The following is a 13,352-nucleotide window of genomic DNA, read 5'->3' as shown; positions in this document are numbered from 1 at the left end:
ATAAAAGCAATACCTTAACCTTCCCTTTTCTGATTGCACAATGTTGTAAAAAAGATGAAGTACTATAGTCATTGAATACTGTCTGACTTCCATAAATGGAAACTGAGTAGGCTTTTGAGATGTCGGCAAAATTATTTCGATGAGCAGATTCAGAGAACTCTGTGTCCCAGGAACAAGGACAGCCTTTCACATGGATAACAGTGATGCTCCAAGACTCAATATGAAGGATCTACTTAGTTATTATTTCTGGACTGAACGCAATAAATTAAGAATGGTAGTCTACTGAATACCACAGCATAAACATTTTGGAAAAAACATAGAGAATAAAGAATATTTTCTTATATTTTAAATGATAAGAGTAATACTGATGTCAGCAGTGCAAAAGACACTTGGTTGTTCCTGGCTCGTCTCTGTTTCTGCTCCGTTTACCAGTATATGTGGAGTTTTGAACAGGGAATGCTGACATAAGCTGAACTAAAGCCGATACTGCTGAGCGTCCCCATGACGTCGGAATCTACATAGCATACCTAATCCACTGACTTTAATAATAGCCTTTGCCTATTATTTTGCCTTTGTTTATGAAAAGAAAATGTGCAGTCTCACCCACAATCCATTCCAGGAATCAGAGCGCAGAATGGAATAACACTAAATAAATGTTCTTGTCCCTTTATACCCCAATTGATATAAACCAAGACAAGTGTGCTAGAATCAGTCTCCAATCCAAGTCTGACAAAGAAAGTTTCAGGACCTCTGAAACTGAGGACCTCTATTTTTTTATTTTATTTATTTTTTATTTTTTTAAGTGAAGGCTCAGTTTTCCTTGTGTCCCACAGGGCATTTCACATTAGTGCAGAGGTAGCTGACACCTGAAAATATATTATAGTCTGAATGTCCATTAAAAGCTGGCAATCAGCTCTCACTACTTCTGAGTGATGAACCAATACTTTAGTGCAAACTGCCCAGAAGTTTCCCATCAGAAAATGACTATTAATTTTCTGATTAAATGGAAAGCACATTGGATCCTACAAGATTATAAAAATCAATTATGCAAAGCAAATCTATACTTAGGTGCATTAGAAACACCTGAATATGCACACATATATGGAATTAGCTTGTGGGAAATATATATGTATATACGTCTATATACACACACACCCCCCGATATTTTACTGGGTATAAAATAAAATTATATTTTACAATATTAGACTTATTAGGCTTTCAATGTCTACCACACGGGAATCCACAAAAGATTCTACAAACCAGAGATAACATGTATAACTGGAGGTAAGGAAGTCCACATGTGAACATAGGGCAATTTACCTGAACAGGAAAAACTATCCTTGATACAACTATTGAAGTACAAAACTATGAAGGATTCCTGTTGCCTTCTTAAACTTTTGTTGGACTTGACCCCAGTAATTAATGTGAATTATCACGAACTAAGCTATGACCTCCAGGTGAGGTATTAAGCTGTGTATTAGAAGAATAAAGACAAATAAAGGATATCTAAAATTCTCTTGAAATCCAAGCACATTCTCACAATTATTAGACCCAAGAACTAAAAATGGGATGACAAACTGTCCCATATAAATTCTTAACCTTAGAAAATGAACATTGATGTAGTTCTTTAAATAGATTATTACTTCCATAGATGATCCACATGTTTTCGTTTTCTTCCAGAAGTTACATTAGCCAATTCTAATAAATTAAAATATGTGAACTTGGAAAGAACTGGTCAACAATGTAACTCCATGGGAAACCTATCTATAATATTTTTTCTTTTATTGAGCTACAAAGAATTCAGGATCATGACTGTTAATAAAGGTAGATGAAATAGAGACAGCACAGAAAAAAACCTTGTTTTTGTTACACTGCCAAATGCATATCTCTGTGAAACAAGACTAAAACTAAATGTAATGGGATCAAAGCTCACTGTAACTCTATAGAAAACACATTTGCTTGGGTTTTCATAGTGCTCTAGTTTAGGACAATTCATCACTATCAGAATAATAGGAAAACATATGCACTGTCTATATGCACTTTCAAAATCTTGCTATCTCTTCTTATATTTGTCCAATATCTCATGTTAATTTAAAGGATAAATTATGTTAATTTTATAATAGTCACACAATTTACTGTCCTGAACAAAAATTATGGCTCTAATGCTAAACACTTAAATTATTTTCAAAGCTTCTCTGTAGATACCTGCTACACTGTAGTTTTAAAATTCTTAGATGCTTTTTTCCCTCATTTGTCAATAGTTCAAAAAATAAGGAAAAAAAGGACAAACACTGCTAACTATTTAACATAGTTAATTTAATAGTCAATTAGGCCAATCCCTGACATTAAATTAATGTAATCAATGTTCATTAAGTTCAAGTCTGTATCTTTCTGAGAAGAAAGCTGAGTAGAAACATGTTATCACAGAACTCAGTATTTTTTAGCCATAGCGCCACACACACACTTGTTTTAAATGGGGTGGCAGGTGAAGAGTAATTGTTACACTTGCAGAATGTTTTTCTTTATTTTCTACAGATATTAGGAAATATTCCCTAAATTTTATTAAGTTTTCCAAATGTTTTTTATAGAATTTCTACCAAAATTAGACATGCCATGGAATGTAAAAAGCTGTATATAACAGAATCGGTCAAATATGCAACTACCAGTCTAGTAAAATGGCCACAATTAATTCTGTAATAAAACAGAGAGTTTGTAGCATATACATAACCTTTTAAAAACATGAACAGATTTATGCAGAGAATTGCTTTCATTACAAAGCATTTGCTAAGCATAGTGATGAAATCAAGATAAAAGTATTTCAAAGGGCAAGATTTAGCACTCAAACAAACATCAATTTATTTATGAAAACAGACTGTAAACATCACCAGAAAAAATGTTCAACAGGAGCACAATTCATTTGGAAAACAACAACCACCAAAAATCAAATCAAACTGATCGATCGGCAGTAAGGGTAAATAAATCATTAATGGAAGAAAATCTAAAAGGCCTCCCCAAAACAAATGCATAAATACATTCAGTGTTATCAAAATATAAACTTGATGTCCATATTGCTAACTTTTGTTGGCGATTTTAAAAGGATTAATTTGACCACAGTGTTTCACTAAGTTTTTTTTAATCAATTATCCGTCTACACTTGCTAAGGCACTGGGAAAGCAACCTGTCTTTGGAGCAGATGGGTATGGTCCATTTTCCAAGATACTTATGTGGGAGTGGAGTAGGGAAGAAGGAAATCAGTGAATTTCAGTCATTCTTACCATCTCTTACTGTGTAAATATTTTGACCTGATCAGTAATGTCAAGGGAAGCATGCAGAGCCACAGGAAATAGCTTACATAAATGAACTTTTTAAGCACTGCCCTCCATCCAAGTGATTAGATTCTGAAAAGCTGTGAACACCAGGAAGGCTAAAGGCTATCCATCAATACATCCAGCTTTAGATTTCAATATATATACTTTAAAATTAATCTTAGCACTCCCTACAGAATTAATGATCATGGACACTAAAGCAGGCAACAAATTCCAACATGAAATATATTTTGTTTAGTATTCTGTAGGATAGCCATAATAATTTCCTTTAGATACATAATGCTATGGGAGCAAAAGTGATTTTTAAATGAAGAAATAAAACTTCTAAAAGTTACTGTTGTATTTGTAGTTTTCTTTTTTAACATGAAGCTGCTAGAACAAAGTATCCAGGTAGAAAGAAAAGAATAGGAAAAAAGAACATACGCTAACAGAATTTAATTTAATTATGTCCCCAAACTGAACACATATGCTAGAGAAGAGTTAATGATATATATATATCGCCTGATGGCTCCCTGAGGAGCAATTTGCCAATACAGCTCCATTACATCAGACATAATAAAAATGTCTATGTTGACCAGTAAAAGCCAGGTCTGGTTCTCTTCAAACTCCATCACTCTGGTGGTATGTGAATCATTCTTCCTTTTCCCTCAATACCAGCAAAACCACTTCTTTAGTAACTATTTACATTCTATGTCAGGAAAGAAACTTGCATGAAAAATCATGACTTTTGAAAATAAATTATCATTGCTAGCTGCTAAACAGACAAAAGCATCTGGCACTAGCTACTGTACATGTCTTTGTTTCTTTGAGTTGAACAATAAACCAGGTAAAAGAACCCTTAATTTTATGAAAAAATAAACCTATCTGCATTAAAATTTCAAAGTCCACAAGCCTCTTCAATATTAAATGCCGATTAAAAAAATTACTGGTTTTCGGCTAGCAGGAGCTGGAACCATACATACAGTAAATTATATTACATAATAACTAGCAAGAAAAACAGTAAGGCCCTGGGGATCAGAAACAGAAAAAGAAATCTAGTACTTGTCTTCCTTTTCCACTGCACCAGTCTTTGCCACATTTAAGCATAAATCTATATTGATTGCAAAATTCAATTTAAATCGTTGGCCTCACCCACACAAAAGCATATTCATTTCAGTTTACCACTTGCTGATACAGCTCAGGAATCCCAGTACTCAGAAGGAAGATGGGAAGCGGTTGTGGAAGAAGAGGGTATGGTTTAAAGCACTGTTTTGAGAAGAAAATACTAATGGCTAGTCTGATTGTTTAAACCAATGTATGTTACATAATGTACTCTAACACAGATGTAATTATACTCATATAAATCGCTTTATACAAATATACCTTAATTGGCTTCATCAAGTGCAATACGGTAAATGTATATAAACACTTCTACAACAGCATATTTACATAGGGAGATAGAAAGACCACAGTCAGGGTACATTACTGCTGTAATTACATTTTAAGTGGAGTTAAGTGGCATACTAAAATAAAATGTAGCAAAATCTTCCTATCCACCTTGCCTAGGAACAAAAGCTTTGATGAAATCCTAATGGACCTTCTGAGGGAAGCAGCAAGTGTATCAGCAGATCTGTGCACCGCGCTGATAAAAATAATAACAAAATCCCACCCTCAATGCCTATTAACCCATCCAGAAGAATGCCAGGTAGAGGAAAAGATGTCCCCACTGGTGATGCAGCCACTAAACAGCAATCTGAGTGTCCCACCCTCTAACAGCTGAGGCATGACTGCACAATCTTTATGACTGTATGTATAAAGTCAATTTATCCCTTTTCTTCCGCAAAGAGAAATAGTATCCAATTTTGGACAAAACAAAGGCAGACAAATCTAACAGGAAGATATATCTTCGTAATTTCAACGATGGAAAACATTAGATGATGGAAATTGCAATCTGCTCTCCAGATTTATACCAAAGAGACAGATAATATCTTCTTTACTTCATTATCTTTTATAACCACTTCAGTATCTTTTTTACCTATGTGAGTGGTATCCCAATCCTTTGCACAAGTTCATACCATAGACTTCAACTCTACTCACTACTTTACTCTCTTAACTTTCTAGCGTGTTTGTTAAACACACGTAATAAAAATCTCCTTAACATAAAAATCTTAAAAATTTAAATATCAAAATAAAACAACTTTTTTTTAAATCAGAAAATTAATACTTTCCAAAAGAAAATTGCATATGAATACTTTTGTTTTCCTTCAAGATAATTATCAGTAGCAATAGGAATTTTTCAAAGCAGGTAAGAGGAAAAGGCAAAGAAAATAGAAGCAATCCCTACTTCAAACTTAATGTCCAGCTTACATTTTTGTTAGCAAAGATCAGTGAAACCAGAATCAGTATAAAAAGTGACATACGACAACTCGGATATCTTATCACACAATTTTTTACAGGCTCTTCTTCATGAATACAAAATTATTCGAAACACATAGTCCAAGTTCATGGTAAGAACCATGCTCTACTGAAGATGCCCAAAAACACGACAGCAAACACCATTTTCCCTATCTGAGCAAAAGAGCAACAAACGCAACAAAAAAAGAGGCAGCAAATGGGACAATAAAAATCCCAAATCAGCAAGGTTCAATGCAACATGACTCTGAACAAAAAGTTGCAGAACCACAGGAAATCCAGAGAGACAATCAGGTCAATCTGTGCTCTGGGCTAACTAATTTAGAATACCAATTAAGGTAAATGAAACTGCATTAAATTAATTTTAATTGGGGACCAAGTTGGAAAAAAAACCCTAGGTAAACAACAACAAACTGGGAGTAAAGCTTCAAGTGGAAAGGAAAAAAAAAAAGGAAAAGTAAAGAAAGGTATCTCTTTTAGGAGCCTTTCTTCTCTCACAACAGTTAAGAAGTAATAGAAATGCTCAGATGAGAGGATTAAAGTATGTCTTTAGCTTGAATGAATGTTAGCTCCTCTTTTACTGCTGCTTTAGCCTTTTCATTTCTAATGCCTGACAACTGCATTTTGTGATCTCCTCATGAGATGTGCTTGTCAACTCTTAGTATTTTTTAAGAAAAAACCTAAATACTGAAAGCACAGGATATTGTTCTTCCACCTCTTAAGATAGGTTATTGTTATACACTCTTTGCTTTTTACGGTTAATAACTATGTGATACGATTGCCTTACAAGAAATTCTCGTAAACTCTGTGTTTTTAAGGCATAAAGCTAAAAAATGCACCAGAAAATTTAATGTCCTGAAAGGCAAAATATTATCAAAAAATTTTATCCAACCCAAAACTTATTTAGAAGTGCAGCTAAGCAGATCAAGAAGGCAATATCTTAGTCAGATGCACCCAGTAGAAAGGTGCTGGAAGACATGACTAGTTTTTGCTAATAAAAATACCCGCCTGTACACGTATATCCTCAGGAATATTTACTGTATTTTCAATAAATTTGTACAGTTCCACATCTGGTATTTCTCAGAGTTGTTACTTACCCCAGTTTTATCGCATAGACGCAAAGTATGAAAAGACCCCACAGCAAATAATTCTCCATCCACAGCCCAGGCAACAGATGTTATAGGATATTCATGGGGCTGTGAGCTGTACAGTAGACGGCCGTAACTGTCCCACACCTTAATAAAAAAAATTAAATATATATCTATATGAACAGAGATTGGGTGTACCCTTACTTATTGTAGCGCTATCGTTTTCTCTCGTTATCACAGAAGTTGCAGAAATATACTAAGTTATTTCAGTGCCTTTTTGTGTAACTAGAAAAATCACAGATATTATACTTCACTTTTCATTGAAGGTTGTTCCTAATCAATTTTGGTTTGTTTAATGCAATAGACTTTGCTTTGCTGCTATGGCAAATGCTACATTATTCTGTATAAAATATTTTGAAATAATGCGTTTTGTTTCCTGCAAATTGCTGTAAGTCTGTAAAATAACCACAAGGTTTATTCTATTTGCACTCATTTCCCAACAATGCGAGGCTCCTCTGCAAATTTCCAGACCAAAGAGATTTTCTCACTGATTGAAGCCAACAAAATACCAGGAAGCCAATTCACAGAGTCAAGTCATTCGATTTTAACACTTTGAGAATTATTTTTTTTTAATTTCTTAATTGTGTCCATTTTTATCACAGCCATTATACACTTAGAAAATGATAGAACCAAATATGATACAATTAAAAATAAGCTCCCACTTATGGGAGGAAACACAATATGTGCTTTCCATTTTGGATACAGAATATTCTAACCAAAAAATTTCTTAAGGGATTCAGTAATGCTCCTGTAATAGAAAACAGGAGCTTTATCTCCTCTAACTTTATATGTCATTAGCTTTTTCAGTATATGTCATAGCCTATACTATTTCAGGTAATCATGTCTATATTTCTACATATTTTCCTTTCAGAGTTTGTTTCACTTGCATTTTACCTATTTTTAATCCGCTGTATTTTAAAAAAAAACAAACAACAAAACACATTTCAAATTTTATGCTACTAGACAGAGTGAGATGTATTTACAAATAACACAGCTTAGGGTAACAAGTCTTTCTTGAAAACTAAAGACTTCTCATTTAATTTTGAGCTTCCAAGTATTGTTAAAATTTGAAAACGTCAGAATGCTGAATATCTTCTTCAGTTATTTAGTTTCCCCCCCAAAAGTTAACCAGCACTCACTTTATATTTACAATCTTCACCTGCAGAAAGAATGAGATCATTAACTGAGTTCCAGTCAGTTTTTAAAATAAGTCCATCATGGGCTTTCCACTGAAATGGAAAAAAAAAAAATTAAACATAGATGCAACAAGTCTGACAACTGCTATTTTTAATATTTATCACTCATCATTTACTAGCATTCATACACTCCAGTGTAGATCAGGCTTTCCAACAGCACAAATGCACAGACGTCATCTCTTCTGCAGAAAATTAAATTAAATACAGCCTGAAAAAGGCAGAATGAGAGCATAACAATCTGCACTAAAAGCGTGTTCTGAACGATTGCTTCTCTAGCTTTCCGCCTTTTTGTAACAAATGAAAAGGGAAAGGCTTCTGTGTCTTTTTGCTTTTTCTTTGTTTACAAAAAGGGAAATGCTTAATCACATGCCTGAAGAATATCCACAGCAGAAAATGTAAAAAATTTTTTAGTTTAGAGAAATGAAAAATCTCCTTATTCTCAAAAAAACTAAGGGGGGGGAGTGAGCGGTACACATGTTGCATGGAAAATTTTAGCACAAACATTTACATTTGGCAAAACTCTAGATAACTGAAAAAAGTTTTCACATAGAAGTGTGAGACAACCTTAATGTATTAATGATACCTGCAAAACTTTAGCATTTGGCTGAAGAGGTTTAATAATCAGCTGCTTCCCTGAAGTGTATAGAACTTTTCCAGAATCAGGTCCCCAGGCTACTGAGTACACTGGTGTTCCTGTAGACAGAAACAAAGAAATAAAGCATTTCTGGTATTTATCGGATCAAATTATGCAGAAACTGCTATAGCTGCTTCAAACTGGTTACTTAAAATCACACATCAAAAATTCAGGAGTGGGAGAAAGCCAAACTAGGGGCAACCATTTGTCCTCCACACTTGTCTGACTGCACTTACAGCCACCATTTACTGGTTCACTTCATGTTTTAGACAGCCACAGGAACAGCAGGAAGAGACAGATGCAACCCAGAAGGACAATTCGGAAGACTTTAGCTCATGCTGCATACCCTTCCAACACTTCTCAAGGAAATAAAAATACGTAGAGTGAAGTCCTGGTAAATCCACTTGAGTAAACTGTCAAATACGTACCACTTTCAATGGGGCTACTCTAAATTTAACTCTGAACAAATCAACTCTAAGCAAAACAAATAATGAATTGACAGCTTGTCCAACACTACATCTGGGTTACTGAAAATGTGGATGACTTTACTACTGCTATAGGTATCTCCTTTTCTCATATTGTACCTATCCATATTTTCAATACATCACTTAAGACCTACTGATTTTATTGCAAGGTCTGTCCCAGCAGACTCTGACTACATTTACTACTTGCTTCTTCATTTCACGGTCTGTCTAAAACCACCTCTGGAAAAATTAAAATCACCAAATTTCTTCCGCTATTCTAAGATTTCTTCTTGAGTCAAATCATCTTTATAACTGGACAATTTTGTTTCTTCAGCTTCACTGAACCTCCCAATTGTTTTTGTTTCCCTACTCTTAAAATACAAATCTGACCAATTTATTCCAAGATATAGTTGAGCAAAATAACATGACATTGTCCTTCTCACCTCTGAGTCACCTTTCATCCTTAAGGTGCTTCTCTCACACCCTGATGTACTGATCCCCTGGCTCATGTTTAATGGGAATACTGCAAAGATTTGTGTCACCGTTTTCATTTGTACCATTTTCTCTATTGTCAAACAAAGCCCTTCATGGTCAGTTGTGTTGGGTTTGGCTGAGATGAAGTTAATTTTCCCCACAGCAGCCCTCATAGTGCTGTGCTTTGTACTGATAGCTAGAAAGGTGTTGATAACACACCAATTTTTGGCTACTGCTGAGCGCTGCTGGCACAGCATCAAGGCTGTCTCTCCAACATTCCCCCCTTCACCAGTAGGCTGGGGGTGGGCAAGATCTTGGGAGGGGATGTAGCCAGGACAGTTGACCCCAAGTGACCAAAGGGATTTTCCATACTATATGATGTCTGCTCAGCAATAAAAGCTAAGAGAAAGGAGGAGGGGCAGGGGGCATTCGTTATAATGATGTTTGTCTTCTGGAGCCACCACTACGCATACTGAAGCCCTACTTCCCGGGAAGTGGCTGGACATTTCCTGCTAATGGGAAATAGAGAATAAATCTTTTGTTTACCTTTGCTTCTGCATGCAGCCTTTGCTTTTGTTTTATTAAACTGCCTTTATCTTGACCCAAAAGGTTTTTTTCCATCTTATTTTCTACCTGCCCTGTCCTGCTGAGGAGGGAAGCAATAGAACGGCTTGGTGGGCACCTGGCATGCAGCCAGGGTCAACCCACCACACCAGTTTACTTTTAAGGTCTATCTGCATTATGGCATCTTTCATTCAGTATTAAAATGTTAACTGCTCCCAACTGATCAGTCCACAAAGTCAGCCTTTAATGCCCAGCTGTCAAATCTTCCCATCTTCTCTCTTGCTACCTCTTTAGTCTGTCAGACAATTCCTACAAACACCTACAAAATCACTTCATGTTTACCTTGAAATCCCCGCACACTTCTTTGCCAGAATACCTACAATACGATTAAATACAATGCTGAGACCACTAACTGTGATGCTGACCAACACCTAATTTAAAAATGAACAAATATTTGTATCAAAAGTAAGCCCAGCAAGTCAGGTAGATGGTCCCCCATGCCACCACCTATCATTTTAATACTGTGTTTTTAATATTGCATCTTTCTCAAACCTCATTATCTATTGCCATTTACCATGCTATTAACTTGTAGAACTTTTTATAAGGGAACAGTTTTACACAACTCCAGAAAATTAACAGTAATAGCTGCATTTTGTATTTACTTAATCTTTTATACTTTAACGCAGTTTTATTCACAATTGTAACTTGAAAGATACAGAAAAATCAACACAACAACAGTCATCCTAATACTTATCAACAGACAACAGAAAATAGCTCTTTTCACCTACAATAGTGAGATTGAACACAAATGTGGGTAGAAAAAGTTTTGTATTGCACCTGAATTATTATTTGTAAGATGTTTAGGCTCCATAATTAGGCCTTTAACAAAACACATATTTTTGTTTTGCTGCACATACAAAAACCCAAACATCCCATATTCAAGCAACTTACAAAACAAATGACAACAAATAAAACTAGAAAAAGTGGCCTGCAGACTTCACAGATTTTTCCCAATTAATTGAAAACATTTTTTTGCAGATTGAAGACTGTGGTATGATGTATCTAGAATAAAACTGACTGTTCCATTTTAAAATCATGTTATGTTGCAGTTTTCAAATGACCTTTTTTGAAAATAGAAGAAAGTAAAAAATTACATGGAAAAAGCATCCAGGAAAAAAAAATCAGACTTGCCAACTATGCAAATATTTTCCATAGTACTTGACAGGATTAGTCTTCCCTGAAGAAGAAGAATCAAAGTATTAAGCTACTTGATTCCTTACAAATAAAACTAAGAAAGTAAAGAGCATGTCTAAACATTTATTTCTATCACAGCAAAAGCCCTGTAGCAATGGACAGCAAGTTTCAGCACGGCCTCAACACTACAGTGCATATAAAACTGCAAGAAGGGAGACTATGTAATAAGTCCCCATCAGACTATTCTCTTTACTTTTTGTAAAACTTGCTTCTGTATCTTCTGAAATGGGAAAGAGAAGGCTTATTTCAGGCTTCTGGTTTTCCTCTAACAGCCTTAATATTCTCACTGGCAGAAATGAGGCCTTTGAAGACACGATTCAATTGTCTAAACACAAGCACCTAAGCAATGCAACGCACCTAGGGTACTCCAAGATACCCATGTGGACCTTACAGATACAACACAGGCCCTGAACGAGATCCATCTCCTGGAACAGATTTGGAGGCTAGGCAGAATAGCCCAATGAACCTCAAATGGCACTAATGGCACACTTACATTAAGACAACTGAACTGTATCCCAAAAGTTATGTTTGAGAAATCAGAAACCTCAGAAAGAGCAATTAATTGTTACAGCCTGCATGTTAGTATTTGACAATTCCATAATTTTAGAAGAGGAAAATGAAAGAAATTCTTGTAAATTCTCAGAGATGTACAGTTCTTAGGGAGTCATGCATATTTCAGCTGATAACTAAGTATCAAAATGAGCAAATAAACCATTTTTTGTAAATCTATCATTTATGGTAAAAAAACCCCAAAAGGCTTCAGAAATGCTCTTACAGGGTAAAATTTTCAAAGACACTTTTGGCATATTAAGTTCCATTTCAAAAAATGACCCATGAATATCTTTTTATGGGAATATTTTGATGATATTTAGATACTTAAGTGATTGAACTGCTATATCAACTGTCCTAACGTCATCTAATATTTTGCCACTTAAGCCTTTGAATTTTCTCTCTGAACAAAAAAAACTTATTACGGCCACATCAATACAGCACACTAAACTTGGATTTGAGCTTCCAAATAGTCAAACCCTAAACTGAGACCTGGTGTCATTGCTTCTGTATATTTTTGTACTTTGTGTATTTTCTTTTAGGAAGGCTTTTATTTTATGTTACTTAGAAATACAGAATGATGTAATTTTTTTTTTTTTTTTTTTTTGACTCGTCAACCATTACAGGAGACAACTCATAGAAACATAGAACATATATTAAGTAAATCTGGCACTAGCTGTTTTCCTACTGGCAGCAATTTATGTTGAAAATGACATAAATTCTGTCACCAGCTGTACAGAAATTCTAAATAAACTAATTTTTGTCCTGCTCTAATGCTGATTTAACAATCAGAAGACTTTTATATTTAAACCAAATGTTTAACTTTTTTATGATGGCTGACTACTTAACCACAATTTCCAGGGCTTAACAGCAGGAGCTAAGTTAACTCATTTCCTTCTGCACTTAACAAGAACTTGGTTGGGAAAAGACTGCCAACACACTGCATTGCTGTGGAAGGAAAAATTCAACAGAACAGACAAACTGCAGTGAATTGCATTGGTGATAAACAGTTTCAGGAAAAAATACTCTCTGAGAAATGAAGTGAGAAAAGCAGAAAAGGTGGACTAAGAGAAGATCTGAAGAAAGAACGTCAGCATTAAGCACACAGGGTGGGCTTTTCACATCTCAGTGCTCTACTAGCAGATGTTAATCCCCAATGAATCACTCCTGTGGCCAATGCATACAGCACAGAAAGAGCTAGGTTGAGTGCAGGAGTGATAGAGCAGTCACTCTGACACTTTCAGCCACAACAGATACTTTGGTAATTACAACAGTAAATCTGCATAAGACTTTTTACTTTCACGGGGGTAGAAACATTCCTTCAGACAATTTCATGTCTCTCTATGGCAGCA

The 13,352-nt window shown here is 35.1% G+C and overlaps 1 protein-coding gene across 4 annotated transcripts in view; it reads right to left on the bottom strand.

Moving 5' to 3' along the window:
* IFT80 (intraflagellar transport 80) overlaps positions 1-13,352 on the bottom strand; it is a 53,509-nt gene that overhangs the window by 25,269 nt on the left and 14,888 nt on the right. For all 4 annotated transcript variants that reach the window (XM_049802610.1, XM_049802611.1, XM_049802613.1 and 1 more), the window contains 3 exons: positions 8,645-8,754; positions 8,005-8,094; positions 6,815-6,952 (listed from right to left, as the gene is read on the bottom strand). In XM_049802610.1, coding sequence (XP_049658567.1) covers positions 6,815-6,952; positions 8,005-8,094; positions 8,645-8,754 — 338 coding nt within the window. The remainder of the gene's footprint in view (positions 1-6,814; positions 6,953-8,004; positions 8,095-8,644; positions 8,755-13,352) is intronic.

This window comes from Accipiter gentilis, chromosome 6, assembly GCF_929443795.1.
Source record: "Accipiter gentilis chromosome 6, bAccGen1.1, whole genome shotgun sequence".
Classification (NCBI taxonomy): domain Eukaryota; kingdom Metazoa; phylum Chordata; class Aves; order Accipitriformes; family Accipitridae; genus Astur; species Astur gentilis.
The sequence above is the reverse complement of the archived record's forward strand: the minus strand, read 5'-3'. Positions and strand labels throughout refer to the sequence as shown.